General features: G+C 39.7%; 2 protein-coding genes across 4 annotated transcripts in view; one reads left to right on the forward strand and one right to left on the reverse strand.

Annotated features, from left to right (window-relative positions):
• irak1 (interleukin-1 receptor-associated kinase 1) lies at positions 1-24,763 on the reverse strand. 3 transcript variants are annotated; one of them, XM_067593423.1, is made up of 16 exons: positions 24,399-24,763; positions 19,620-19,836; positions 16,592-16,759; positions 14,629-14,799; positions 12,578-12,657; positions 12,245-12,412; positions 11,745-11,809; positions 9,586-9,697; positions 9,342-9,463; positions 8,980-9,193; positions 7,007-7,075; positions 6,801-6,888; positions 6,627-6,718; positions 4,418-5,075; positions 2,321-2,419; positions 1-1,072 (listed from the first exon to the last, which is right to left on the reverse strand). In XM_067593423.1, the coding sequence occupies exons 2-16, from the start codon at positions 19,729-19,731 to the stop codon at positions 993-995; spliced, it is 2,298 nt and encodes a 765-aa protein (XP_067449524.1). In that variant the 5' UTR covers positions 19,732-19,836; positions 24,399-24,763; the 3' UTR covers positions 1-992. The 3 variants fall into 3 exon arrangements, with proteins under 3 accessions (XP_067449524.1, XP_067449525.1, XP_067449526.1); XM_067593424.1 differs by having other exon boundaries at positions 19,620-19,731; positions 24,399-24,762; XM_067593425.1 differs by lacking the exon at positions 19,620-19,836 and having other exon boundaries at positions 24,399-24,761.
• mecp2 (methyl CpG binding protein 2) overlaps positions 24,092-26,196 on the forward strand; it is a 17,865-nt gene continuing 15,760 nt past the window's right edge. The window contains exon 1 of the mRNA XM_067593422.1: positions 24,092-24,228. Within this exon, the coding sequence (XP_067449523.1) occupies positions 24,197-24,228 (32 nt within the window). The 5' untranslated portion in view covers positions 24,092-24,196. The remainder of the gene's footprint in view (positions 24,229-26,196) is intronic.

Genomic DNA, 26,196 nt, shown 5'->3' on the forward strand with positions numbered 1-26,196 from the left:
CAATATTAAGATTTTTTATTTCTGATGTGGACATTTGTGTTATCTCTGTAAAAATAAAAATAAAAATAAAAAAAACTTTTATTCTGTAGGAAACTTCCTCTGGATGGTTACAGAAATACTTCTGGGCGTTTTTTCCTTTTACATGTCTGTGATGTGTTATGTTGTTAAATACAGTTTTTTTTTACACAACATCTCATCATTTCTGTGTTCTTTAATTGTTCCACATTTATAAATGAATTAAATTAAAGGGGAAAAAGGTTTGAAGTGCAAATTTTACAAGTGGGAGCAAAATTTTCTTACAAACACTTCTGGATCATCAAGGCACATAAAATCAAGTTTACAATTTTTAAAAAAATGTTTAACATCAATATAAAATGTATGACTTTGTGTCAAAGCAAACAGGACAAACTCAGGCGTTTTAGCACTTTGTGACAAGGAATTACATATCATAAAATATTTATTATATTACATTTTGATATTATATATGTAAAATTAAAAATTAAGTAAACAGACCTGAATAAATAGTCGTAGTTAACATGATTGTTTTCAATCACCAGGCAAAGATAGAAATGTAATATCAGTGCAGGTGTGATGAGGGTGTCGTACCTTCATGTAATCCTTTGCTGCTCTAACTGTTTGGTGTGTTGTGAGCGCTACTGCGATTTTAGTATGATTTGTTGAAACTTGCTGATTTTCAGTGTAGTGAAGAGAAATGTTTGTGCTGAGGTGAGGAGGCAGATACTACCCTGTCTTAAAACGCCAGCTTTTTAGATGAGTGGTACCGCAGAGAACATCAAACTTGAAAACATTTAACGGATTATTCTACAAACATGGTGATAAAAGTTAGAAAGAGCTCACAGCTCTATCTGAGTGCAGTCAATCAGACTCTGAAACAGTTCATCTTTGGTCCTGTAGAAATAGTTTCCCCTCACATGACTCAGCTCTGTGCAGACTGGCTCATGTCCTGCGGTCAAACCGGTCAGTAGGAGCAGTCAGTTGTGTTTAGCAGGGAGGTAATCCAGCTCGTCGCTCTCTTCCGGTCCTCTGAAATCGTCTGAACTCCTCCCTCCGTCTGATGAGATATGAGACGTGGGTTGAGATGTGGTGAGATACGAGATGAGATGGTAAGTTCAGTCACAACAAAATATGAGGACAATGAGGTAATATGAGGACATGAAACATGAGAAAATGAACGAGAGATGACGTGAAAAATTAGATGAAGTAAGATAAAAACAAGATATGAGACTGGATGAAACTGAAAAAAATGAAATTAAGATAAAATTAGGAGCAAGATGGGATATATGTGAACGAGAGATGAGTTGAGAAAATGAGATGTGAGATAAGGTAAGATAAAAAGAAGATGTGACAGGATGATATTGAACAAAATGATAGATGAGATGAGATAAAATTAGATAAAATGTGATGAGATATGAGATGAGAGATGGGATGAGATACAAGATGAGATGATAAATCAAGTTAGAATAAAATACTGTAAGATATGAAGACGTGACAAATAAGAAAAATTAGAAGTGAGATGGCATAAAACTCAATGAGAGACGAGATTACATCGAATATGAGGTATAAAATGAGACAAGAAAAAATATAATCTGAGATGGGATGAGGTTCAGTGAGATGAAATGAGATAAAATCACATCAACATGGGATATATGTGAATGAGAGATGAGATAAGATGAGAAAATGAAATGTGAGATGAGATATGAGATATGAGATGAGACGATACATCGAGCTGAAACAACATACTGTGAGATATGAGGAGATGAGATATAATGAAATGTGACATGAGGTCAGATAAAAAATATATGACATGACATAAAATGGGATGAGATTGAAGGGAGGTATGAAATGAGTCAAGAAAAAAGTTAATAGTGAGATGAAATGAGATAAATACATAAAAATGAGAGTAGATGAGATGAGATGGGATGAGATACAAGATGAGACAGGATGGAAAATGAAAAAGATATAAGATGAGATGAGATAAAAAGAAATAAGATACAAGGATTTAAAATGAGACGTGAGAAAATGAGATGTGGACATTAACATGAGATGAAATCACAAGATAAAATGAGGTAAGATGAGGTAACAAAATAAAAACATGTGATTCCAGTTTGAGGTAAAATGAGATATGTGTGAGATATGAAATAAGGTATGATCAAATCATGATGAGAAAATAATGAGATAATGAGACAAAATGAGACGCGAGATAAAATACAACATAAAATATGATAAACCGAACAGAGTTAAAACCGGAATGAAATAAAATAAATAATGAAATAAAATATCTCAGTGTGTCATTACGTACAGAGGTCATCAGAGGACAGCAGCTCAGGAGTCTGAATCCTTCCCTCCTCGTACAGAGTCTTCTTCTCCAGCAATCGCTGCTTACAGGGATTCATGACGACTGGTGACAGACAGACGGAAACACAATTAAAACCTGCGAAACCTGATGGTTCTCACCTAAACCTCTGATCAGACTGGTGAGTTTTTGTTTTAGCCTGTTAAATACACATCCTGTTGGAGTCCATCTCTATTTTGACAGGTAATTTACACCCAGTAGTAGTCGCCCAGAACAGACAAATCAAACACTGGCTCTAGAGAGGGCCTTTATCTTTATACACCAGCAGATTTCACCACTGCTTTAAAGAGCATAAGACTTTTCAGACTCAGTAAATGATAAAAGGTGTTTTCTAACGTGAAGATTTTTTGCAGCGTGCAGAGACCTGACAACAAAACCTTACAAACAAACTTAACACTTCCTGATGTTTTGTCATATTAAAAGCCTACATATAAAAAGAGAAAGCTGCGAGATAATTAGTATGAAGATCCTGGAGGAAGTGTTGAGTTTCATTCATGATATTTTAAAATCGTTCAGGGTAAAAAGGCAAAGTAAAGACATGATGATGCTGTGGAAAATGGACTTAATACTGAATTTATGAGGTTAACATGGAGTTTGTATTTACTGAAAAAACAGGGAAAATTAGAGGTATAAAGGCCTCTCTAATAGCAGCCTGATCCTCTCTGACAACCAGGTGAATAAAGACCACCGGACACTATTTAAGAATTTACTGTGTGTGTTGTATCGATGTTGTTTTTTTTAACTGTGTCTGTTACAATGAAGACACAAAACTGTCACACACTTTGAGTTTCCTTTTGTTATTCTCAGATTTATTTACTGATTTAAATAATAATAATAATGATAAGTAGTTTATTTTGGACTGTAGTTTATTTACACAAAGTCTTGGTTCGACTGTGTTAGCCAACATTAAACACTGGAGCACCTCAGATGTTTGGTTGAAGTGTTTTATAGAAAGACATTTATATTTATAAGGAGAAGTTGTGGGTTCTTCATACGTCAATAACCGAGTTATCCAGATTAAACTGTTGACATTAGTTAACTACTTGACATTAGTCTGGATTTTTTGGTTCCTCGAAGCTGCTGAAAATTAATATTGAACTGTTGTCATAGCAACAAGTCCTTAAGCCCAAACCTGCTGTAGTGCATCTTATTGACAGTTAGACGTTTTAGGGTGAACAACAAACATGATACAGATACAAATGGCTCATTTTCTTAGATTTAAAATGAAAGAATGTTGATATAATTATGATTTTAGATGAGAACATGCAGGTTATTGACAAAATTATGATTTATTGGTGTAATTATCCAAATTAATTTTTTTCCCTAATAACCTATACTCATACATGATAAAATATGAAACTAATTAAAAGTTTGTACGTTAAAAAGGAATTTAAATTTAGTTTGGGATACTCTGAGCAAAACGACATAAACTCATCTAAACAAGTCTGACTGTTAAAGCACCAGTGGAGTCAGGACATGTGGCATTTAATTTGACATTTTTAACACCAAAACGTGTTAAAAGATTAACTGCAGAACTCACTTTGCTGAAAGTTGTTCATGCGATCAAACCTACTTTCTTCGGTTTTTAAAAGGTTTCATTGTGTGTGACGAAAGTGTGAAAACAGTAGAAACATTGTGGAGCACAATGTAAGAGCAAAAAAAAACACACAGAAAATCAGACTTCTGTCCAAGAATCTATTGCCCCAGTGCATGCTGGGAGGGTTCCCAACACACCTACTTAAGTTTACAGCAATCACATGACCAGCACTCAGCCAATCATATGAATGCTGATCATGGTTTCAACTCTCTACTCATTTTGCCTTCGTTATTCAGGATAACTTCATCCAGGATCAACATATCAATCCTCAAACTGCCTTCAAAGAACCAAATGATCTGGATGAGACTTCACAGGATTATTTTAGTCTGATAACTGCATGTTAGCCTGAATTAGTAAAGCCACATTTGAAGATCAGGACCCTGGTCATCAGTAAACTATCACCTGAATAAATCACAGCCTGACCCTTTAAACGGTTGTAATATTACCTGAGGGCCCCGGGGACAACGACTGCAGAGACCCCGCAGGAGAGAGGTATTCTGGGGCGCAGCACTGCCCTGCTGTGGTCTGTCCTCTACTGTCTGGTTCTGGTGCAACGCCCTGCTGAGGGCCGCTGGTGGCCCCTGTGAGGGCCCCGGTTTCCGTCCTGTCACTGGTGCTGCTGGGCTGGGGAGGGAAGTTGTACTGGTCCTCAGTGGGCACAGAAGGCTGGCTGATCCGGGACTCTGAGGGCCCGGCTGCACTATGATACTGGTCTCTGGTGGATGGGGACAGAGACCTGCAGCTGGTCCCATTAGATCTGAACTGGGAGAACTGGGAGCGAAGGTTGTACTGGGAGAAACCTCGACTCTCGTCGGTTTCACACGGGCCGACGAATGAGGAGGAGGAGATGGGGAGAAGGGAGGAGGAGGAGTGGAGCGCGTTAGGAGGTGCGAGGCAGCAGGAGGAATTGGGGAGCTGGCAGGTGTCCTCCAGAGGTCCCAGTGTGGACAGCTGGTGAGACAGATCTCCCACAATGGAGTCCAGGGAGCGGGGGGGTCTGGGGAGGGACTGGGAGTATAGGTGTTGATGAGGGCGGGGCAGAGGGAGGGGGGAGGAGTTGGTCTTCCTCACTGTGTCGTGGATCTCCTGAAGTTTGTTGAATACCTGTGAAGAGAACATCAAGGTGATGAACAGAGGAGGATCCAAACAGGAGCCCTGAGGAACACCGGGCCCCTTTAACTCCTGGTAATGTACCAGTAATGTAACTGAAATTCCACTTTACACCTGCAATGATTAGTCGACTGAAAATTACTGATCAACTATTTTGATAATCAATTAATCATTTTGAGTCATTTTTTAAGAAAAAACATCCAAATTCTCTGATTTCAGCTTCTCAAATGTGAATATTTTCTGGATTATTTAGTCCTCTATGACAGTAAACTGAATGTTTTTGGGTTATGGGCTGTTGAGGACGTCACCTTGGGCTTTGGGAAATAGTGATCGACATTTTCATCATTTCTGGATATTTAATAGACCAAACCATTGATCGAGAAAATAATCGACAGATTAATTGATAATGGAAGTTATCATTAGTTGCAGCCCTATTCCACTTTATTTAGTGTGCCTGGTATTTATATTATAAATCCAATTTTCATCTTCATGTTTGAAAATGCATAACCACTTCCAAAATGACGATTAAGATTAAATTGATTATCGCTGTACATTTAGCCACAAAATATTTTCAAACTGTCACAATGTGCGACCTTAACTTAAAGATTAAATCGCAAACTTGACTTTTGAATTGTAATTATGTCCCCATTTGAACTAATTCCTAATAAAAATGATGTGGCCCTTTTAAAAGGTCATTTTTCATACCGATTGACCGAAAACAATCTGACAACAAGAATAAAATAGATTCGGTTTAGGATTGTATCTGATGTCATGTTTGTCATCAGTGAGGGCTGACAGAGTTTATTTTAATCCTCATTTGTCTAAAAATTACTCATACGTAACGAATATATGTTCTGTGTATCACTGTGAGACTAAAGACGTACTTTACTGGTTATCCACACATGATAAACAACAGCAGCTTCATTATGGTTGTTTCAAAGAAAAGAAATGGCAATAATGCAGCATTTAAACTGCCACTGGTTTATGTTTGTGAAGAAATGTGTTCTGGTCCAACAGGCTAAATTTGAGGAATTGAAACAATGTTAGAATTCACACATTAAAATGTAATTTCTGGTGGGTTTATTAGACTTCATTCCAGCAGCACACAGAGTTGAAACAGCAGGGTGCACCATGGTTTTAATGCCTCTCCTGCTGTGGAACAAGCTGATATTCACTGGGATTTATTTTGTTATCTACAGCAGATTTGTGAAAAACTGTTAGAGTCAAAACTTCAGCTTTCATCAGGGCACAAATATTTTGGCTGAGGGACTGGAAAGTTGGGTTTATTTATACAAAAGGAAAATAACATGTTAGTTCAAATAAATGATGTAGCAACAGGCCAATTATAGTGGACATAAAAATGCAAAGTTTGTCCTGAAAGTGACGCTACAGGAAAGTTCACGGGGTCATTAAAATCTACAGGGTTTATCCTCTGGGGAGCAGAAATATTGGCAGATAATGTGTTTAAGATCTAGTAGTTTATGGAGATGTGTCTCTGGACAGACAGGACATCATGCTTCAAAACAAATTAACAGTGTGTCTGACCTCAGTCATTGGTGGTCTCTTCTTCCTCCTGTCCAGACACCTGCAGGCCAGAGCCACCATCTTCATACAGTCAGCAGGCTCTGCAGCGCCACCTGTTGACAGCACCATTAATACAACAGCTGCAGAGAACACATAAAGACACATAACACCGGTATACAAACACAAGGCGCTGACCTGACATCAGCCGGTGGTCCAGATGTTTCCTCCACTCTGCTTCAGTCGAACCATTCGGACTGTCCTGAATCTCGCCCACCAGATTCTTCTACAGAACCAGAACCAGAACAAACCGAACGTGAACATGAATGTTTCACTTATTGTTCTGATTGTTATTGAAGCCTGTTAAACTTCTAATTTGCATGTCAGCGTGCGAGTGTTCTCACCAGGTAAATATCTCCTGACTTCACGTCTCTCTCCAGAGCTCGACGACCGGTCAGGACCTCCAACAACACCTGAAACACACACGTTCAAATATCATATTACATAAAAATCTCCTACTGATGCTTAAGACAAACTCCTGACAATAGAAACCTCAGGATCTTGTTTTTTATCTTGTGCGTCAACTTAATATCTTGTGGGAACGAGTTATTATCTTGTGCGCACAACATAAAAAAATACCACCTTTTGGGACTTTAGGGGTTCTGTAAAAAACATAGCAAATGGACTATTCAAGTAGAGCAATGAACGCCGCCATGTTTCTAACATACTTGAGAAATCAACAAACTATTAAAAGCTATAAACGCGACTTACACCCGTGGTGTTCAAAGCCTATCATGCCTTTACTGTACAGATATTAACCTGTTCCCTCAAGATAATGATTTTTGTACGCATAAGATAATAACTTATGCCCACAAGATTTAAAAAAAAAAATACCCCCTTTTGGGACTTTAAGGGCTTTGTAAAAGGATGACATGGCATGATGACATCATTAGGGATGGGTACTGTAGCTGACGGCAAATTATTACATCATATCTGTTACTGTAATGTTTACAGTTACCACAACGTGAGGCAATGGTAGTTGATGAAACTCAGTTCCAGGGGAGAGAGGGCGTGGGCACTGTCACGTACCACATTTTTTTCCAAGGTGTTTAAGGCTGTGTTCACATTATAGGCCTTAATGCTCAATTCTGATATTTTAGTCAGATCTCATCTTTTTGCGTTGATGGTTCATATTTGTAACTGAAATGTGAGCTACGTGCATGCAAGATAAGGTTACGATAAGTTCCTGCCAGTTTGACTTGAACAGAAGCGTCTCCATAAATGTCCAATAAATGTGAAACTTCCTCGTCTCTCCATCGACCCCCGTCGCTGCTGTTGCTCTCCTCCATGTTTATTTTTACTGGGTTGTGAGGTGAAGACACTGATTGATGATGATGGGCGATATGTGTGAAGGAGCAAGATGTTAAAAAAATAAAGCCACATAATCTATGATGTGACCGTTGTGACGGAGGTCAAGCAGCCAGAAATCGGATATGAGTCTAAGACAGCATGTGCAAGAGGCTTACTTGGTTTACTTTCACTTCTGTGAAAAACATCACATCTGAGTCACTTGGAGTCAAAACAATCTTCAGTGTGTAATATGAACGTAGCCTAAGTTAGCTATAAAGTTGTGAAAGGGGTTGATGACGGCGATATGATGTACTTGAGAAATATGATGAAATTAAGAAAACTTCTCTCTAATGTAACAAGAGGCAAGAAGCACTGTGCACAGTACATATTTCCTTTCATTGTTATTTTATATGTCATGTGTGCAACAAGTGAATATGTGTCTTTGTACAACATTTACATCAATGTTTGCTGTTTACTAAATGTCAGTGTATATTTAGGCAGATAGTTATGCCAAGAATCTGTTAATGCAAGGACAGGAAAACGAGACAAGGAATGTATCACTACGTTAATTTCCTTTATGTTTATCTATTTATTTGATAGCTTTCACGATGGGACAATTCTGGGTGATCCTGATCTGGTGAACTTAGAATTAAACCATCAGACAAACCAAAGAACAGTTGTGCTCGTAGTTACTGGAGGGAGCTACAGGTACAGGTCAGGTCAGACATCTTGTAAACAATGTTCACCTCCAGCTTGTAATAACGACAGGAAAACTCTGATATATCCACCGTATTTAATAAAATGTAACTGCCTGAATACTTCACAAACTCAAATCAGCTTAAGTCTGTCGTTCAATGTGATTAAACCTAAATTTAATCTTTATCTTTGCCCCACCTATAACCCTCCATTCCCCCCCTGGAGAGGCTTTTGGCTTTCTGTTTTGGCTTTTTGAAGACCATATCCTGTCATTTCCTCTTTGTCTTTGATAAACTAACAGACTTCCCCATCAGTCCCTGCAGTGTCTCACCACTCCGAAGCTGTAGACGTCCACGGCAGTCCCCAGCTCACCGTTCCTCACGTATTCATCTGGTAGGTACGCCAGCGTTCCTCTCACCGTCTCCGTTTTACCGACTGAGGTCGTCTTACCCGCCGTGCGCCCTGACGAGCCGTGAGACGCGAACCGAGCCAGACCGAAATCCGCCAGCTTTGCCACCAAGTGGGTGTCCAACAGGATGTTTGAACTGCAACACAAATACACAGAAGACAGAGATACTGAGGTCCTGCTGCAAACTGTCTGCTTCCAGGAGACATTCAGAGAGCATGAAACAGAGCAGGAGATGTCATGTCATGGTCATGTCATGTCGTGTTGTGATGTAATGAGATGTTGACCTCTTCACGTCTCCGTGGATGACAGGTTTGTGACCGCCAGGAGGCAAGTGGAGGAACTCCAGAGCTTTTGATGCTCCTTTAACAATACTGACCCTCTGAAACCAGGAGAGGGTGCTACATTCCTACACACAAACACAGAAATACATATGTCACATCAGGTTAAAAAAATGTATAACATCTGGCAACATACAAAGCGTGTGTGTGTGTGTGTGTGTGTGTGTGTGTGTGTGTGTGTGTGTCTTACGTTGTGTAGTTGGTCCTCCAGTGATCGGTTCTCCATGTAGCTGTAGATCAGACACATTGATCCTTGTCCCTCACTGAAACCCAGCAGATCTACGATGTTCGGATGTCTGAACCTGAAGAGCACAAACACGCGGTAAGCTTTTACTGTGAAAAATCTATGCAGGAAATGTTGAGTTTCCCCGACAGTAACTTCACAGTAATAGAAAGAACAGCAAAGAAGAAGCTTCAGGAGTTTATTGGTGAATAAAAACATGTATTGTTGCTAAACAGAGTGGTATCAGAGTATCACATGACTCTTACACTGTATTTATCATGTGACACATTACAGTTCAGGTGTTTTTACTTGGACTTTATCTACTGTTTTTGCATTTATTTACCGTTGTTTGAATACTTTAGTAAGGTTTTAGTTTGGTGATGCTACCTGGTAACTAGTGTTACTGGTCACCATAGACTGTATAAAAATAATGGACGTGGCCACTGATGTCACACACTGGTTTGTGGACTCCTGTTTTGAAGCCTCGAGTCTAGCATTTTGACCGTCGCCATCTTGGTTTTTTGGAGCCAGAAGTGATGAGAGTTGACCATATTTGGACGAGAGCCTGGAGCTGCGGAGGAGCTCCTCAGGGTCCAACTACAGCACCTCACGCACCACCGAGGCAGCGACTCGTCAATCACAAGGTAGCCACACCCTAACGCATAGCCTGCTTTATCATCTATTTTACTCTAAATGGGACCGTAATTACCAAAATGAACATCATGATGTATTGAAGAAGAGAAGAAACTAGTGATTGAGACCATAAACTCATTAGGGAAGTGTTATATAATAAATCAAGTGAGATTAGAGAGAATGCAGGTTTAAGTCACTTCCTCTTTGGCTTCACTTTTCAGACCCGACGCTTCCTGCTTGCAAGTCACTAACTGGACAATAAGTTAAAACGTTTCACTAAAACTGTATCATCTCCTGATTGTTTCTCTGTTGTGAAGCAGTTTAAACCCTAACCCCCTAACTCTAACACCCTACCCCTACCCCTAACACCCTAACCCTAACACCCTAACCCTACCCCTAACCCTACCCCTAACCCTAACACCCTAACCCTACCCTACCCCTAACTCTAACACCCTACCCCTACCCCTAACACCCTAACCCTACCCTAACCCTACCCCTAACCCTAACACCCTAACCCTACCCTACCCCTAACCCTAACACCCTAACTCTACCCTACCCCTAACCCTAACACCCTAACCCTACCCCTAACCCTACCCTACCCCTAACCCTAACACCCTAACCTTACCCTACCCCTAACCCTAACACCCTAACCCTACCCCTAACACCCTACCCCTACCCCTAACACCCTAACCCTAACACCCTAACCCTACCCCTAACCCTACCCTACCCCTAACTCTAACACCCTACCCCTACCCCTAACACCCTAACCCTACCCTAACCCTAACACCCTACCCCTACCCCTAACCCCTACACCTAACCCTAACACTCTAACCCTACCCCTAAACCTAACCCCCTAACCCTACCCTACCCCAACACCCTAACCCTAACACCCTAACCCTACCCCAACACCCTAATCCTACCCCCAACACCCTAATCCTACCCCTAACACCCTAATCCTACCCCTAACACCCTAATCCTACCCCCAACACCCTAATCCTACCCCTAACCCTAACACCCTAACCCTACCCCCAACACCCTAATCCTACCCCTAACACCCTAACCCTACCCTACCCCTAACCCTAACACCCTAACCTCAACACCCTAACCCTACCCCTAACCCTAACACCCTAACCCCAACACCCTAACCCCATAACCCTAACCCTAACACCCTAACCCCAACACCCTAACCCCATAACCCTAACCCTAACACCCTAACCCCAACACCCTAACCCTAACCCCCTAACCCTAACCCCCTAACCCTTCAGTAAAACACACAGCTAATAAGCTACGTTAACTTCCTCCACTTTGTATTCTCCAGCTCTCCGTTCACTCACAGGTTTGTTATTGGTCAACAGGGTGAACTGCAAAGTTTGCAAAGTTGAACTCAACACAAATTCCATTGAAATGAACAGATTTTGGGCTAAAATTTGTGTTTTTATCAATTCTGCTATGAGTGAGCTCTAACTCGGCTGATGGTCTGCGATGATACTCACTTTGAGAGTTTCTCCACTTCAGTCTTGAAGCTCTCCTTCAGCAGAGTCCAGTCCAACGGACAATCCTACAACAACAACAATATAGATCAGTTGAAAAAACTACTTACTCAAATTGTTTCAAAGACTTTCAGAAGAAAAAAAGCAAAAGGTTTGTGTAACAGAAACTTTTTCTCTGCTATCAGCACTCTGTTTCTCCCAGATATAAACCCAGTAAAGCTGTGTGGAGCTCAATGGGATTTTTAATGAAGTTAACATGAGTTCAGAGACGCTGTGGAGATAAAAACAGTCGGCAGCTCTCTGTGACTTCATAACATCACTGATTAATAAACTGTATTTATGGATCAGTCACATGTGGCCAATCTATGATCAGATTATCCGCTCTGATGACCATCTTGTGCATCATATCAGTTCATCTTTAACAGAAATACTTTTCTCTCTCATCCGTTTGGCTCCACCCAGTCACAATGAGTGATTTCTGATCTGTGCTGTGATTGGCTGACCTGTCTGAGTCTCTTGACGGCGCAGTCAGTGTTCCTCAGAGTCGCTCTGTACACGATGCCAAACCCCCCCTCCCCCACCTGCCGGGCGGGAGAGAACCCATCCGTCCCAGCGTACACCTCTTCATACAACCAGCACATCGCCCCGCTGTCCTCAAACACTGGGGGGGTCTGGAGGGATGACATCATCATCATCATCTTATTATTATTATTATTTTCATCATCATAAGTATCACTATTAGCAGAAGTAGTATTTAGTAGTAAATTTTATGTATTTGTGAAGTGACCCATTTGTGCTAATTATTGGTTATTTATTGATTATTGTATGTGTATTACCTGGGGACGTCGGTGTACGTTAGAGTGCAGACTGGAGGGGGGCGGGGCAGGTCTGGGTAATGGTCTTCCTCCTCCTTCATCTAATGAACACAGAACACATCGTTTTCTTTCTCATCATGATTTCATTCACGTGGGTCACATTCACATATTACGTGTCATATTTGTAAAGAAAAATAAGTAAAGAAATATGTAAAAAAAAAAAAATTAAAAATGAATGACGTGAAAATAATAGTTAACAATAACAGTCTGTGGTTAGTTCAGGGGTCTGTAATAACCAGTGGTGGGTAGAGTACTGAAAACTTTTACTCAAGGAAAAGTACAATTACTCACATAAAAAAATTGCTCAAGTAAAAGTAAAAATTAAGCAAGATATCTGGCCTCTCTTCACTGGTTACCGGTGCAAGCTAGAGCTAATTTTAGGGTTCTTCTTTTAACTTATAAGGCCTTGCATGGACTTGCACCACCTTACCTATCAGAGCTAATTACACCAGCACGCCCTCTGCGCTCTCTCAATGCTGGTCTCCTGGTAATTCCTTCATTTAACAAAAAAAAAAAATCAGTTGGCTTCAGAGCATTTGCCTACCGTGTCCCCTTATCTCTGGAACGGCCTTCCATTACATGTTAAAGAAGCACGTTCAGTTAAAATCTTTAAAGCAAGACTGAAGACTTACCTTTATTCTATACATTACAGCCTCCCCTAAAACTTAGCCGGGCCTATCACCTTTTAACATCTATTTAACATTGATGTTTTTAATGTGGTTGTTTCACTTTTAATTGTTATTATTGTAAAATTGATCGCTGTATGTTGTCCTTTTAACTGCATGGTGATTCTACACTTTAAATAAAATTGAATTGAATTGAAGTAAAAGTATAAAAGTACTTGGTCAAAGTGATTTTATGCAAGTCCAAGTCAAGTCTCTTTTTGGAATAATAAGTGTTACGTCCGCTGTGCAACGTGGTTATTTTTAGGGTACGTACTTTGCTGCATATGATTTGCCTTCTCCAATAAAACAGGCATCCAATACAATATGATTATTGCTAAAAGCATCTTTAAACATAATCTTAACAATTTAAACTTATTGTGGCAATAACACAGAAGCAGCCCGTTGTTGATGGAAGTAATATAAGTCTATATATAGAATGTGCGTCACATGTTTTATCCACCCATATTTACTCTCTCTACGCTTCCCTAAAACGATTGTTTCCTGAATAAATAACAACTGGTAGCCGACTGGGTGAAAGATCAGTTTCACCGGTGACATTTTGTTTACTTTTATCTTTAAATATGAATCAGTCAGCGGCAGACTCGTCACTAAAACTTAACTGCGATCAAAAGTCTGCGATAACACCTTCAGTTTCTGTGGTAATGACTGTTTCTTCTAACACAGGATGAGAAAAAAAAACTTCAGTAGCAAATCAGCTACTAAAAATCATTTGTAAAAGGAAGTTCATAAGAAGGCACACAGGACGAAGATTATTTATCTGAAATGAGGGCAGGGGTGTTTTGAAGTAACGGCTTTTTATCACATCTCAAGATATGTTATGGTTTTCACACATCAGCCACACCTGAGAAATGTGTTACAATTCACCTCATGTTGTTTGAGTTGCTCTGATGATGTAAAGGCTATGACCTGAAATGCTGATACATCTAATCTGAGTTTATAATCTTTGTATGATGATTCCTTTTGTGTTACGTGTCTTTATCTCTTACCAAACTACATGGGGGAGGAAAAGCAATACGTTGGTCACAAAAAAAAAAAGGTTGAGAAGCGAGGGAATGCATTATGCTTTCACAAGGATAGAGGTACAGATGAGTGTGTGCAGGGAGCAAAAATCACTTTTTTGTCCACTGGCCAAATGGCAAGTGACTGATCAATTTTTACCAGCCACTCAATAGATCACCATTGTTTTTTTGGCAGGTGAGTGAATCAAATCTAACACCAACTAGCATATTTTTACAAGCATTTGGCTGGTAGCTGGTGCTAATTTTGTGCCTTGAGTGTGTATGTGTGTGTGTGTGTGTGTGTGTGTGTGTGTGTGTGTGTGTTTACCTGTCGGGCTGAGTTTACAGGTGGTCTGAGTGGGCGTGGCCACAGATGGTTTGGGAGGATGATCGAACTGAGAGGGAGAGACCGACGGGGGAGGACGGTTGAACTGAGAGGGTGAGACAGACGGTGGAGGACGAGCGGGAGGAAGAGGGGGAGACATCATACTGGACGCCCCTGCAGACAGACAGAGAGACAGATTCAGTTACCATCAATCAATCAGCTGACCGAGTTGTTTAAATTACAGACTGTATATAAAGATGGACGCAGCGAGGTGTGACGGGAGCCAGGACGCTCTGGAAACACGCGCCGCTACCTCAGAGCCAAGCTAACGCTAGCTAGCTGGGAACAGGCTATCATACTTAGGCTATCATAATGTGGGTGTCATAATCAAGTCACATTAAACTTAGTGAAATATTGTGATAATAGTTGAACTCAGAGTGAGCAAACTGTCAATCACAGCTGTCAATCAACACCCACACAGCAGACATCAAAGCTACTATAAGTCTTCAAATCTTATGAACGGAGCAATAATTTCCAAAATGACCACCAGCATACTTTATCAGAGGGCCTGAATTTACAGATTGAGACAAAAACATATGACTAACTTGGTATTTCTAGAGAAAAGTTGATGCTTTTTGAATGGGAGTCAGTTGGAGCAGCCAGCGGCCTTTAATTTCTGACTCACGATGTTTTTGGCTGCTGCTTGGTTTAAATGTCCACAGGAGACATTTCTGAAGTGTGTGTTGTTAAGCAGAAACATTTCTCGTAAAGTTGTTTTGTTGACTTTTTTCATGTGTAACGACAGACTGGAAACACGTTTGCGGATTATTGACACGTGTACGTGAATCAGGATGTTCAGAGTCGGTACTTCAGGCTATAAAAACATAATTACTTGTGTTTTTTTCTTTTCTTTCATACACTTAATTCACTCTACCGCGACGATACAGAACAATCCAGACCTCCTATAACAGCCAACATGAGTGTCATGTTTCACCTGCGGTTTTAGTCACTTTTATAGTTTATTAAAGTGATTTTCTTTGTGCATCAGGAACACGTTTGAGCTGCTGCTGCTGCTGCTGATCTGTTATGATATGTTGTAGTTTCATACAGACACGTTTAGTCATTATCCTACATCTTTAACCGCAGCAGTCAGAGGTCAGAGCAGCTCGGTTCAACACTTCTCACCTTTCTGTGAATCCGCAGACATGAGAGCAGCAGCGTCACACACACACACAACAGCTGGGTTGTTTAATAACTGTCTCTATCTCACTAATTACAGCAAGAAAAATATCATTCATTAAAAGACAGAACTAGTTTTACTGTTTGTATTACAAGTCACTTACAAATGAAATGAATAAATAAATATTAATTAACTGTCTGTAAATAAAGTTATTTAATGACATGACGTGAGAAACGCGCTGATCACAGAGAGAAATGACATCAGGACGCTGTGAGACAACAGCTGATTGAACTGTTCTTTGATTGTTTCCTTTTAAAGCGGCTATAATTGACATTTTTAATAATAAAAATGTCTGATCTGTCAGTGTGTAACGTGTTGGTCGTGGCTCGTAGTGATGAACCTACAGAGGATTATCAGTGACTCTGCGGCTCCTCTCGGCTTTAACGGAGCTTTATAGCGAGTTTCAGCTCATTGTTTATCTGTTTTGATTTCACTCTCAGCGCTCTCATAGCGTCGTTTTGGGCCAAACACCAAACAGACACAGTTAGCTGTAGACTAACTGGTGAACATAGTGGAGCGTTTAGCAGCTAAAGAGCCAGATATTTCCCTCAGGAGTTGGTAGAGAACAAAAACAGAAGCTAAAAGAGAGTGAATATTGGACAGAAACACGACTTTAAATTAATGACAATGTTGCTCCGTAACTGCTGGATGTAGAAATAATGAATTTTTTAATATTTCATAAAACGTCCTCTAGTCAGAAGTCAGAGGTCAGAGAAGTGAACTCACCGCCCAGGATGAGGTCTCGGGGGTACAACAGCCGGAGACGCTCCAACAGGTCGAGCAGCTCCCCGACACGACCGTTCATGTTCGCCCATTTGCTCATCACCCAGTCGGTCCGCCTCGTCCTCCTCTCAGCGTATCGCACGTCCGTCTGATCTTTAAGGACTTCTGAGGCTACGACAGACAGACAGACAGATAGACAGACAGTATTTTAAATCAAACTCTGTTTACAAATGATTTCAGAACACCGAATAAAGTTTATTCAATCAATATTATATAAAGACTAGTGGAGTTAGTTAAGTAGGGATGATGGCAGTGCCAACACCCACACTTCTGGAAGTCTTGAGTGTACGTTCACGCACTGCCAGGTGGAAGATAAATGTGTGTCTGAAATATACCAACACAGAGAGACACTTACTCCACATGACGCACATTTCTAACACCACTTCAAAGCAATGTTCAGAGGAAACGACAAGAAGACGGATGTTTGATCTTCAATGTGTAGAATGATGTATAGCGGAGTCCACAAGTCTGACACCACTAGTCAGGATGCTTCTATTTTGCATTTGTTTCCAATGTAATTTTTTTTCAATACAAATGATAATATCAGCTTTCAGTAAAAAGTTGAATGAATTTCAGGATATTTTATTATTTGGTATGTCCCCCCCTTTTGTTTTAATGACAGCATGCACTTGAGCTGACGTGGCCTCACGGACCCATGTCGGGTCGGACAACTTCTCTAGGAACCATTGGAAAGAAGAAACTAAAAGCTACAGTAGATTATATGAGTTGGCAGAATATCTCTCTGCTGTCAGAGATAGAAAGCAGAGACAGATCCTCACCAAGTACAGCTTCAGTGACCACAAATTAGCAAATCGAGAAAAAAGGACGACACAAAAAAATCATGGCAACCGAAAGAGAGAACAGAGTATGTGGTCAGGTGAGGGGATGAGACAGAGATGCACTTCCTCCCACGATGTTTAACATTCAACCGGATAAGGAACATTTACTTTACCACATTCAGCTCTGTAATGAACTCTCAAAAAATTAAAAGCATTCACTCACACTCACACATTTACTTACATTACAGCAGCATATTAAACTATAATCAAGAAAAAAAATGACAATAACATGACAACATATGACAAAAAAACAAACAAATGACAACAAATTAAAAGGCAGAATTACACGTCAGCTTAGTAAGACACTAAGTATATGAATAGACCTACATTAATTTCCTGGAGACTTACCATAACCACTACTCCCCTGACTGTAACCCTAACCACTGACCCAAAAAATCTGCTTTTTCCAAACTGGGTACTCAGCGTTCGTCCCTAATTAGCTGGTCTTTCGTCTGAAACCCCCCACCCCCACCACACCACCCTACACACACACACACACACACACACACACACACAATCTTAATGTTGCGTTAATGTTATTCTGTTTCATTGATTCTTGGTGCTTTGACCGTATTGTTGTTGTGACATTCGCGCCGATAAAGCACCATTTTAATTTGAAAGCGCTTGGCGTTCTCAGATGTCAAGGTGCCCCCATAAATGTTCAATGGGGTTGAGGTCATGTGACGAAGTTTTGAGGTGTGTTTGGGGTCGTTATCCTGCGCCAGTATGAATCCTTCTCCACTAAGATGCAAACCAGAGGCTCCAGCGTGTCTCTGAAGAATGCAAAGCTTCTTCTCTTTGGTCAGGGTGCAGTCAATTCGGTGCAGGTGTCCAACTCCAGAGCAGGCAAAACACCTGCAGACTGGAACATTCCCACCACCGTGTTTCACTGTGGGTTTGATACACTGTGATATTGTTTTACATCCAAACTTATGATGTTTGGATGTAAAACGCTATAAATCTCAAAATCAGTAAATAGAACTATTTCCAGTCATCCATTGTGAAATGCTGGTCTTTCTTTGCCCGCCACAAGCGTTTGGCCTCATTCTCCTAATGAGAAGTAGTTTAGAAACTGCTACTTGTCCTCTCAGGAAACTACACGACTGCGTAGTCTTGCATAGAGTTCACAGGTCCACTTATTTCTGAGGAACTCGGGACCTGCGGAAATCTCCTTTTACTGTCGCGAGTCTATATGTCAATGTGTCCAATACCCGAATGGATCTGAACGGACCCGAGTGCACATGGTATCACTATCAGCTCTGATCTTGTGGCACGTGACATCACACTCACCACAAATGAGCCAAAATAATTCTCCTTTCATTCCACCGTTCTTGCTTCTCTGACAAGACACCTCAAAGCAGCTAATTCTCAAAATGTTAATAGTTCTGTGTTTTAGCTACAGATGTATTTGAGAAATAAACATTTAAAATGTTACACATTCCCTGTTTTTTATTACAGAGATATTTGCAAAATAAATGTTTAAAAAGTACTTTTTAATACAGCTGTGGGGCCCATTGAACATATCAGGTGCCCTTTATATTTTTTTCACCCGTGCCACTCAGACAGCCTGAGTCTGCCACTGATTGTTATCTATGACATCATTAAATCAGTGGTTCTCAAACGTTTTCACATGGACCCATAAACTGACACAAATTAGACCATAGGCCCCCATCTGATAAGATTTTGTCCCAGTGCCACCCCCCCCCCCCCCATCATCTATTAAGATTTTTACTTTTATGTTTATTACAGAAAGTGTATGAAACCCAGGACCAGAACAGTAACACATTCTGTCACTGTGTCACTTATGGATGAACTATAGTGAAAATAAATGATTCCCCTTTTTCCTAAGGACCCCCTGGAACCCCCCCAAGGACCCTTGCTGGTCCCCCTTTGGGTTTATAAACAGCTTATTACTGTTGTGGCTGCTGCCAGTGATAAAAATATTATACGTTAAGTTAACATTATCAGTCAGACGACCCAAACCACGACTTTTATTTTAATACTTTAAGCACGTTTTACTGCGAATACTTAAATGATGTTAATATTTCTTTCATAGACACACAGACTCTCCCTCCAGCTTCATGTTAGCCGTTAGCAGTTAGCAGACAGTCTGAGTTCTGGTTCTGACTCACCGAAACCGGTCCAGTCCAGGTCTGACAGTCCGTCCATGACCTTGCAGAACTCCCAGAGGACGGAGGACGGCAGGTTGTACAAAAACTGTCCTCTGAGGTCTCCTCCGGACATCTTTTCATGAAAAAAATCAACTCTGAGTGAAGTTCAACTCCTCTGCTTCTTCCGCCCACTGCGTTTACAAGCTCACTGCAATAAGAACCGCTTCCGGTTCTGTGTCTTCAAAAATAAAAGCTTGTGTTATGATTTCATCCAAAGCACAAAAATGAAATACTTAAAGATCCCCTGCAGAAATGTTTAAAGATATGTATAAAATACTCTACTTTGAATAATAATATGTGTCTGATGTGTTTTTTCAACATCAAAAAGTTCAATTATTTTGTTAAAATCCTTCAAATTAGATCTACTCCTTCTCTAAAACTAAAAAATCAAATCAAATAAATTTTTCCCAAAGATGTTTGAGCTGGATAGGTCTCCGCTGCTCAGCCTCGTAGCAAATTTTTTCCCAGTGGCCACTTGGGGTATTGCAGCAAAAAATCCCCCTGCAGCCCTAAAAGCATTTTCCCCCATAGACCACCATTGTAAAAGAGATATCTGTAAAACTGCTGACAGGACCCCTTGAACTTCAAACAAGGTCAATTATGACTCTTTCTATTATGAACTTTTGATCCATGGAGGTTTTATATTTGTAAAACTTTCATCGAGCCAATAAAAGTGATTTAAAAATCTGTGACGTCACCACAATGTAAAGTCTATGGGCCGAGCGGGAAAGACTACTGCGCATATTCAGTGGGCCGCACAACGCGGAAGCAAACCTGGAAGCTAGACACTTTATTTTGGCATATGTGCCAGCTGAGCAATTCCTACAGGACTGAATGGGCGCCATTTTTAGTCCGATATCCAGCTCTTATAATAGCAGCTCCCAGAAAGAGATATATTGGCTTCACTTTTGCATAGTAGCAGGAAGTGGGGACGTGTCGTCCATATTTATTTTCAGTCAATGTGATGTGACAAATCCTGCTCGTAGGCCCGCCCCTAAAAATCGGATTTTCTAATGAGCACAGAGAAACTTTCCTTTTTTAGCGGATGGATGTGAAAACAGCCTTCTGGTGTTAAACTCTGCACATACATCATTCAGCACAGCGAAGCTCAAACATCCAACTGAAGGAACAAGAAGAAAAACACATTTTTGAGTGGAGGGAGACTTTAACGATTTCTCCAAGAGCTAAATAAATGTATTTTAAATCATTAAGCACGACAGTTTCTGATGGAAGTTGCATCTACCTACATCTTATTAATTTGTTAAATCCCAAAATAAATAATATCCCAGCGTTTATCCTACTCCAAATATAGATAATCTCACAAAGAAAATATCTGACATGTTAACACCATTATCAATTTATCATTTAGAGTCATTTTTTAGAGAAAAAATTACAAATTATCTGATTTCAGCTTCTGTGAATATTTTCTGGTTTCTATGACAGCAAACTGAATATCTTTAGGTTGTGGACGAAACAAGACATTTGATGACGTCATCTTGGGGTTTGGGAGATAGTGATCAACTTTTTTTGACATTTTATAGACTAAATGACTCATTGATTAATCGAGAAAATCATCAACAGATTAATTGATAATGAAAATAATAGAAATATGATACTCATTAATGTGAGTGGAAGAACTGGAAACCTTTTAAGAATTATTTTTCTTCTTTACATATCTATAGATATACGTATTAATATTATTATTGATAATTAGTATTATATGTAAGTATATATGCTCATAAAGCACATTTAGGCCATTATACTGTAAATAACTATCTGATTCTGCTGTGTTGTTATTAGAACTGCAACGATTACTCGATTAATTGATGAGTCGATTGTCAAAAAATTAATCGTCAGCCATATTTGATAACTGATTCATTATTTCAGTAATTTCAAGCAAAAATGCCAAATTTTCCTCTACTTCTAGCTTCTCAAACGTGGAGATTTGTTGGTTTTTTTTTCTTTATTAAAAATGACAGTTAATTGAATATTTTAACATTTTGGACTCTTGGTCAGATAAAACAAGCACATTATAGACGTCACTGTGGCTTCAGAGATTGTAAATGCCATTTTTACTATTTTTTTAACATTTCATAGTCTTAATGATTAATTGACATTGACTAATTGAGAAATGAATCCGCAGATTAGTCAATAATGAAGATAATCATCAGCTGCAGCTCTAATTGTTACACTGTTATTTACAAATTACTGCGCTTCAGGAAAAAATGGGGGTGTGTGAACAGAAATTACAAATATATCGTTATCAGAGTTTCATAAATCAGTATCACACTGTAGAAACGTTTCTGTCGGTTTCAGGACTCGTGAAATGTTTTTGCTCCGCTCGACTAGAACCGACTGTAGCAGGATGTGAAACTGCATCAGCTGTCTCTTTGGCTGATCTGACAACACCTGCAGCTGCTGCGGTCAGATCTGAGTGAAGTATTGATGCCTTCAAATGTATTTAAAGCTGCTTTATTCTTATTCTTTAACCGCTACATTCCAGTTTCTTATTAGCAGATTTTAAGTTTTAATCTTTGTTTTTGCTTTGTGACACTTTTTTTTATTGTCCAGTGTAAACAGAGCATTCATGCCAAAGACACTGGAGCTCCCTGTTTAAATAAAGGTTGAATGAATGAATAATTAGAAAGCTGCATGTTTGTTTTTGTTGTTTTTGCATGTGTGTTTGAATGATTGTAAAGATGCTGCTGAGTAACGTACGTAAGTATATCTGGAGATGAAAACTCTGTGATGCAGCAACAAGAAGAAAATCCCTAAGAGGACAATAAAGTTGATCTTATCTGACATTCAGTCTTTCATCCTTTTCCTCTACTGACTCTGAATCCAGAGATAAATAGTTCCTAACAGAACGTGCTGCGTGCTGTGTGTTTATGTATTGATTGATTGTAATTCGGCTCCTTGGTTGAAGTAAATGTTTGACTGTTATTTTTTTAGAGGAAGTAGCGAATGAGGACTTTCTCTCAGTTTTGACTGAAGCTGTTATTTCCTCGTTCCAACAGTGGCATGGCAAGTTTGAAGTTCTTACTGTAGTCTGACATCACGCATCAGCACACACACAAACATATGAGGGTGTGTGTGTGTGTGCAATAGGGACATTCCCATTACACACACACACTTTCCTTCCTTTTTACCAAATCTTGATGTGACTTTGTGGTTTTTTTTGAGGAATGCCCGAATGCACCATTAGTTCAGTATGTGTGTGTGTGACTCACAACTGATGTCACCAAAACTGATAAATTCCCTTTATAAGGTGTTTTTTTTTTTTGTTGTTGTTTTTTTTACACAATTGGTTACCCGCATGTGTCAGTACTGAGTCCACATGTTGAACCTTTGAACTTTAGCAACACACAGCTGCACATTTTACACACAAAAGCGAATGTGACAATCAGACACACTGAGATAAAAACACTAACGACAGGCGGCACAAGAAGATCATTTTATGGCCGTCTGTGAAGTTACGTCACTGTTTTATTGTGTATGTGTCGTTTTTTTTAATGGCTTTGGTTGAATATGGATGTATTTCAGTGTGGTTATGATTTGGCAGATTCTCATCACACTAACTGATTTTAAACTTTTAACATCAAGTCTGTTTAGTGTCTGTGATTGTGCCCGATGCTGAATCTACTTCTGTTTGTTTTGTCTCTCTCTGCTGGCCTCTCTTACAAAACAGATCAAGGTTATATATTAATTATTAAGTTACGTTTTACGTTCCAGTTCCACTTGCCTATGTTTTGGATTTTATTTGTTTATTTTATAGTTTTTATCTTATTTTATTGTATTTTGAGGGTTTTTTTTTTTTTTTTTTTAAATTGATTTCATTTTGTTTTCCCTTTGCAAAACCCTTTGTGTGAAGGTGCTAAGTATATAAATAAAGTTTATTATTAGTATTATTATATTCTAGTCAGTGAGGTATATTACTCTCATGCAATGTTGTAATGTTACGCTGTACCCCTCTTTTGAGAAAAATGTTTTATTTGTTATTATGCTTTATTTTGTGTTATATGTTTGATGATGTATCGTTTTTAGTGTAAATGTTGGTAGCAGCAGGTGAAGGTATCAACAAACACCACTGTACTACTTAAATATCTTTTCTATCATAATTTATTTTCTGTTAATTATATTTTGGACATTTTATTTATTTATTGTTTTATCAAAGCATATTTAACCATATTAATTTTGCTGATTTTAATGTTTTCATTCTGTATCGGTGAGCCAATATTTACTGGTTTGTTTGTTTTTTGAACTATTTGTGCTCATTAAAATTTTTGTGTAAAAAACAGATTTCTTAGTTGTTATTTTTACAGATTTCAGAGCCGATCCCGAACGTCTCAGTATGACCCTCTCTGAGTTCACATCTCGCGGTATTACACCGCCCCTGCGCTGCGCTGCAGTCATCTTCGTGTAGATCTCGCGGTATTTGATCGGTTGGAAATGGAGTCGGAGGGGGCGGGGTGCAGCAGGAGGGAGCAGAGATGTTTGGAGGCTTTTTTTTTAATATAAAATTATTTATTTAAATAAAAATGGCCGCCGTGGAGAGCGGAGAGGAGAGACTGTAAGTGAGGTTTTTACATTTTATCCTCCGTTAAAGCGCCGCCGCTGCCGCCGCCTCCGACCGCCGCCAAGCTTTTTCTGTCGTGTGTTTTATTGAAGTAAAAGTGCGTTGATTTTTACCCCGGCCTGTCTCGGCGGAGCGGGGTTAGCGGGAATACGTCACCAACTTACTGCTAAGTCTGTAGTTTAGCTGCTGCTGTAGCCGGAGCGCAGGGACGGACGTTAGCTGTAGCTTAGCCCGCTCTCCGTGCGCCGCTGAGCCGCTGTGACTTCCACACAACTCCCCGGGAAGTCAGGCCGGCGGGTCGGCGGTGCGGTGTCCGTCAGAAACACTCGAGCTCCGGTCACCGGCGCTGTTTCCACCCGCCTCCGTCAGACAGGCGGGAAGCTAACAGGCTGCTAGCTCGTTAGCCAAACACTGAGCGTGTTTTCATGTGATGAAGAACAGAGAAGTCAGGCTGAGTGTTTATATCTGCTGTTAAATAACCCGGGTTACTCCCCTCCCCATTCACATGCACACATCCCGTTATATGCCCCCCCCTCCACGCCCCCCTGTCAGATAGCTTTAACAGGCGGTTACCCTCATTAGCAGGAAGCTGCCCAGGTGCTGCTGAGCAAGGCAGCTGTGTGTGTATGTGTGTGTGTGTGTGTGTCAGTCAGCGCTTCAGGCTGGAGTCGAACCTGCGTGTCTGTGTGTACATTGTGTGTGTGTGTGTGTGTGGCCCAGTTTCCTCAGCTGCTCACTTCCTGTTCCTGCTGCTTCACCTCCACCTGCAGCTTCATCATCATCATCACACACACACACACACACACACACACATACGCACACACGGTGGTTCCCAATCTTGGGGTCGAGACCCCAGCGAGGAGTCGCAGGATGAATGTGAGGGGTCGAGAGATAAACAGATACATAGTTAGATAAAGTACTTTATTAATTTCAAAGGGAAATTACTGTTACAGCAGCCGTGTAAGATCACAAAGACAAAGACAGAAGAACTAGAAGAAAACATACGATTCTTTAATTGATCAATAGAAAATTAATCTGCAACTATTTTGATAATAATCTTTTTTTTTTTTTTTGAGTAATCTTAAAAGAGAGAAATGCTAAAATCCAGCTTCCCCAATGTGTGAATTTGCTGATTTTCTCAGTTTCATTTCACAGTAAACAGTTTTGGATGTTAACTTGAACTCTGGCAAACTGAGCTACACATTTCTCACTATTTTCTGATGTGTTAAAGATTTAAAAAAAAAAAAAAAAAGGATCAATTAAATGAGAAAATAATCATTAGTTGCTGCTTTACTCTGCTGCACAAAATTCTATTTAACTTTTCAGACTTTCCTCTAATGTTTTTTTAAAGAGAGTATTTTATTCATCTCAAAGGGAAACGACAGCGTTACAGCAGCTGTGTAAGATAAATCACAAAATACACAAAGAGGACAAACTAGAACAAAACATATTGATTAGTCCATTAATTGATCGTCAGAAAATGAAATTGAAACTATTTTGATAGTTAATCTCTTTTTTTTTTAAGAGTAACCTCCAGCTTCTCTAATGTGTGAATTTGCTGATTATCTCAGTTTCATTTCACAGTAAACTGAATAGCTTTTAGTTTCGACTGTTACGTTGAACTCTGGTAAACTGAGATGCATATTTTTCACTATTTGTTGATGTTTTAAAGATTAAAAAAAAAAAAAGAGAAGTTACTTGAGAACTAATCGTCAGTTGCTGCTTTACTCTGCTGTTCAAAATGATATTTATCTCTTCAGACTTTCCTCTAATGTTTTTTTAAATAGACTATTTTATTAATCTCAAAGGGAAACTACAGTTTTACAGCAGCCACGTAAAAATAAATCACAAAATACAAGAACAGGAAAGAAACCAGAACAAAACATAATGATTTGTCCATTAATTGATTGACAGAAAATTAATCTGCAACTATTTTGTAAGTTTTTTAAAGAGAGAAAAGCT

Source organism: Thunnus thynnus, chromosome 6 (assembly GCF_963924715.1).
Source record: "Thunnus thynnus chromosome 6, fThuThy2.1, whole genome shotgun sequence".
Taxonomy (NCBI): domain Eukaryota; kingdom Metazoa; phylum Chordata; class Actinopteri; order Scombriformes; family Scombridae; genus Thunnus; species Thunnus thynnus.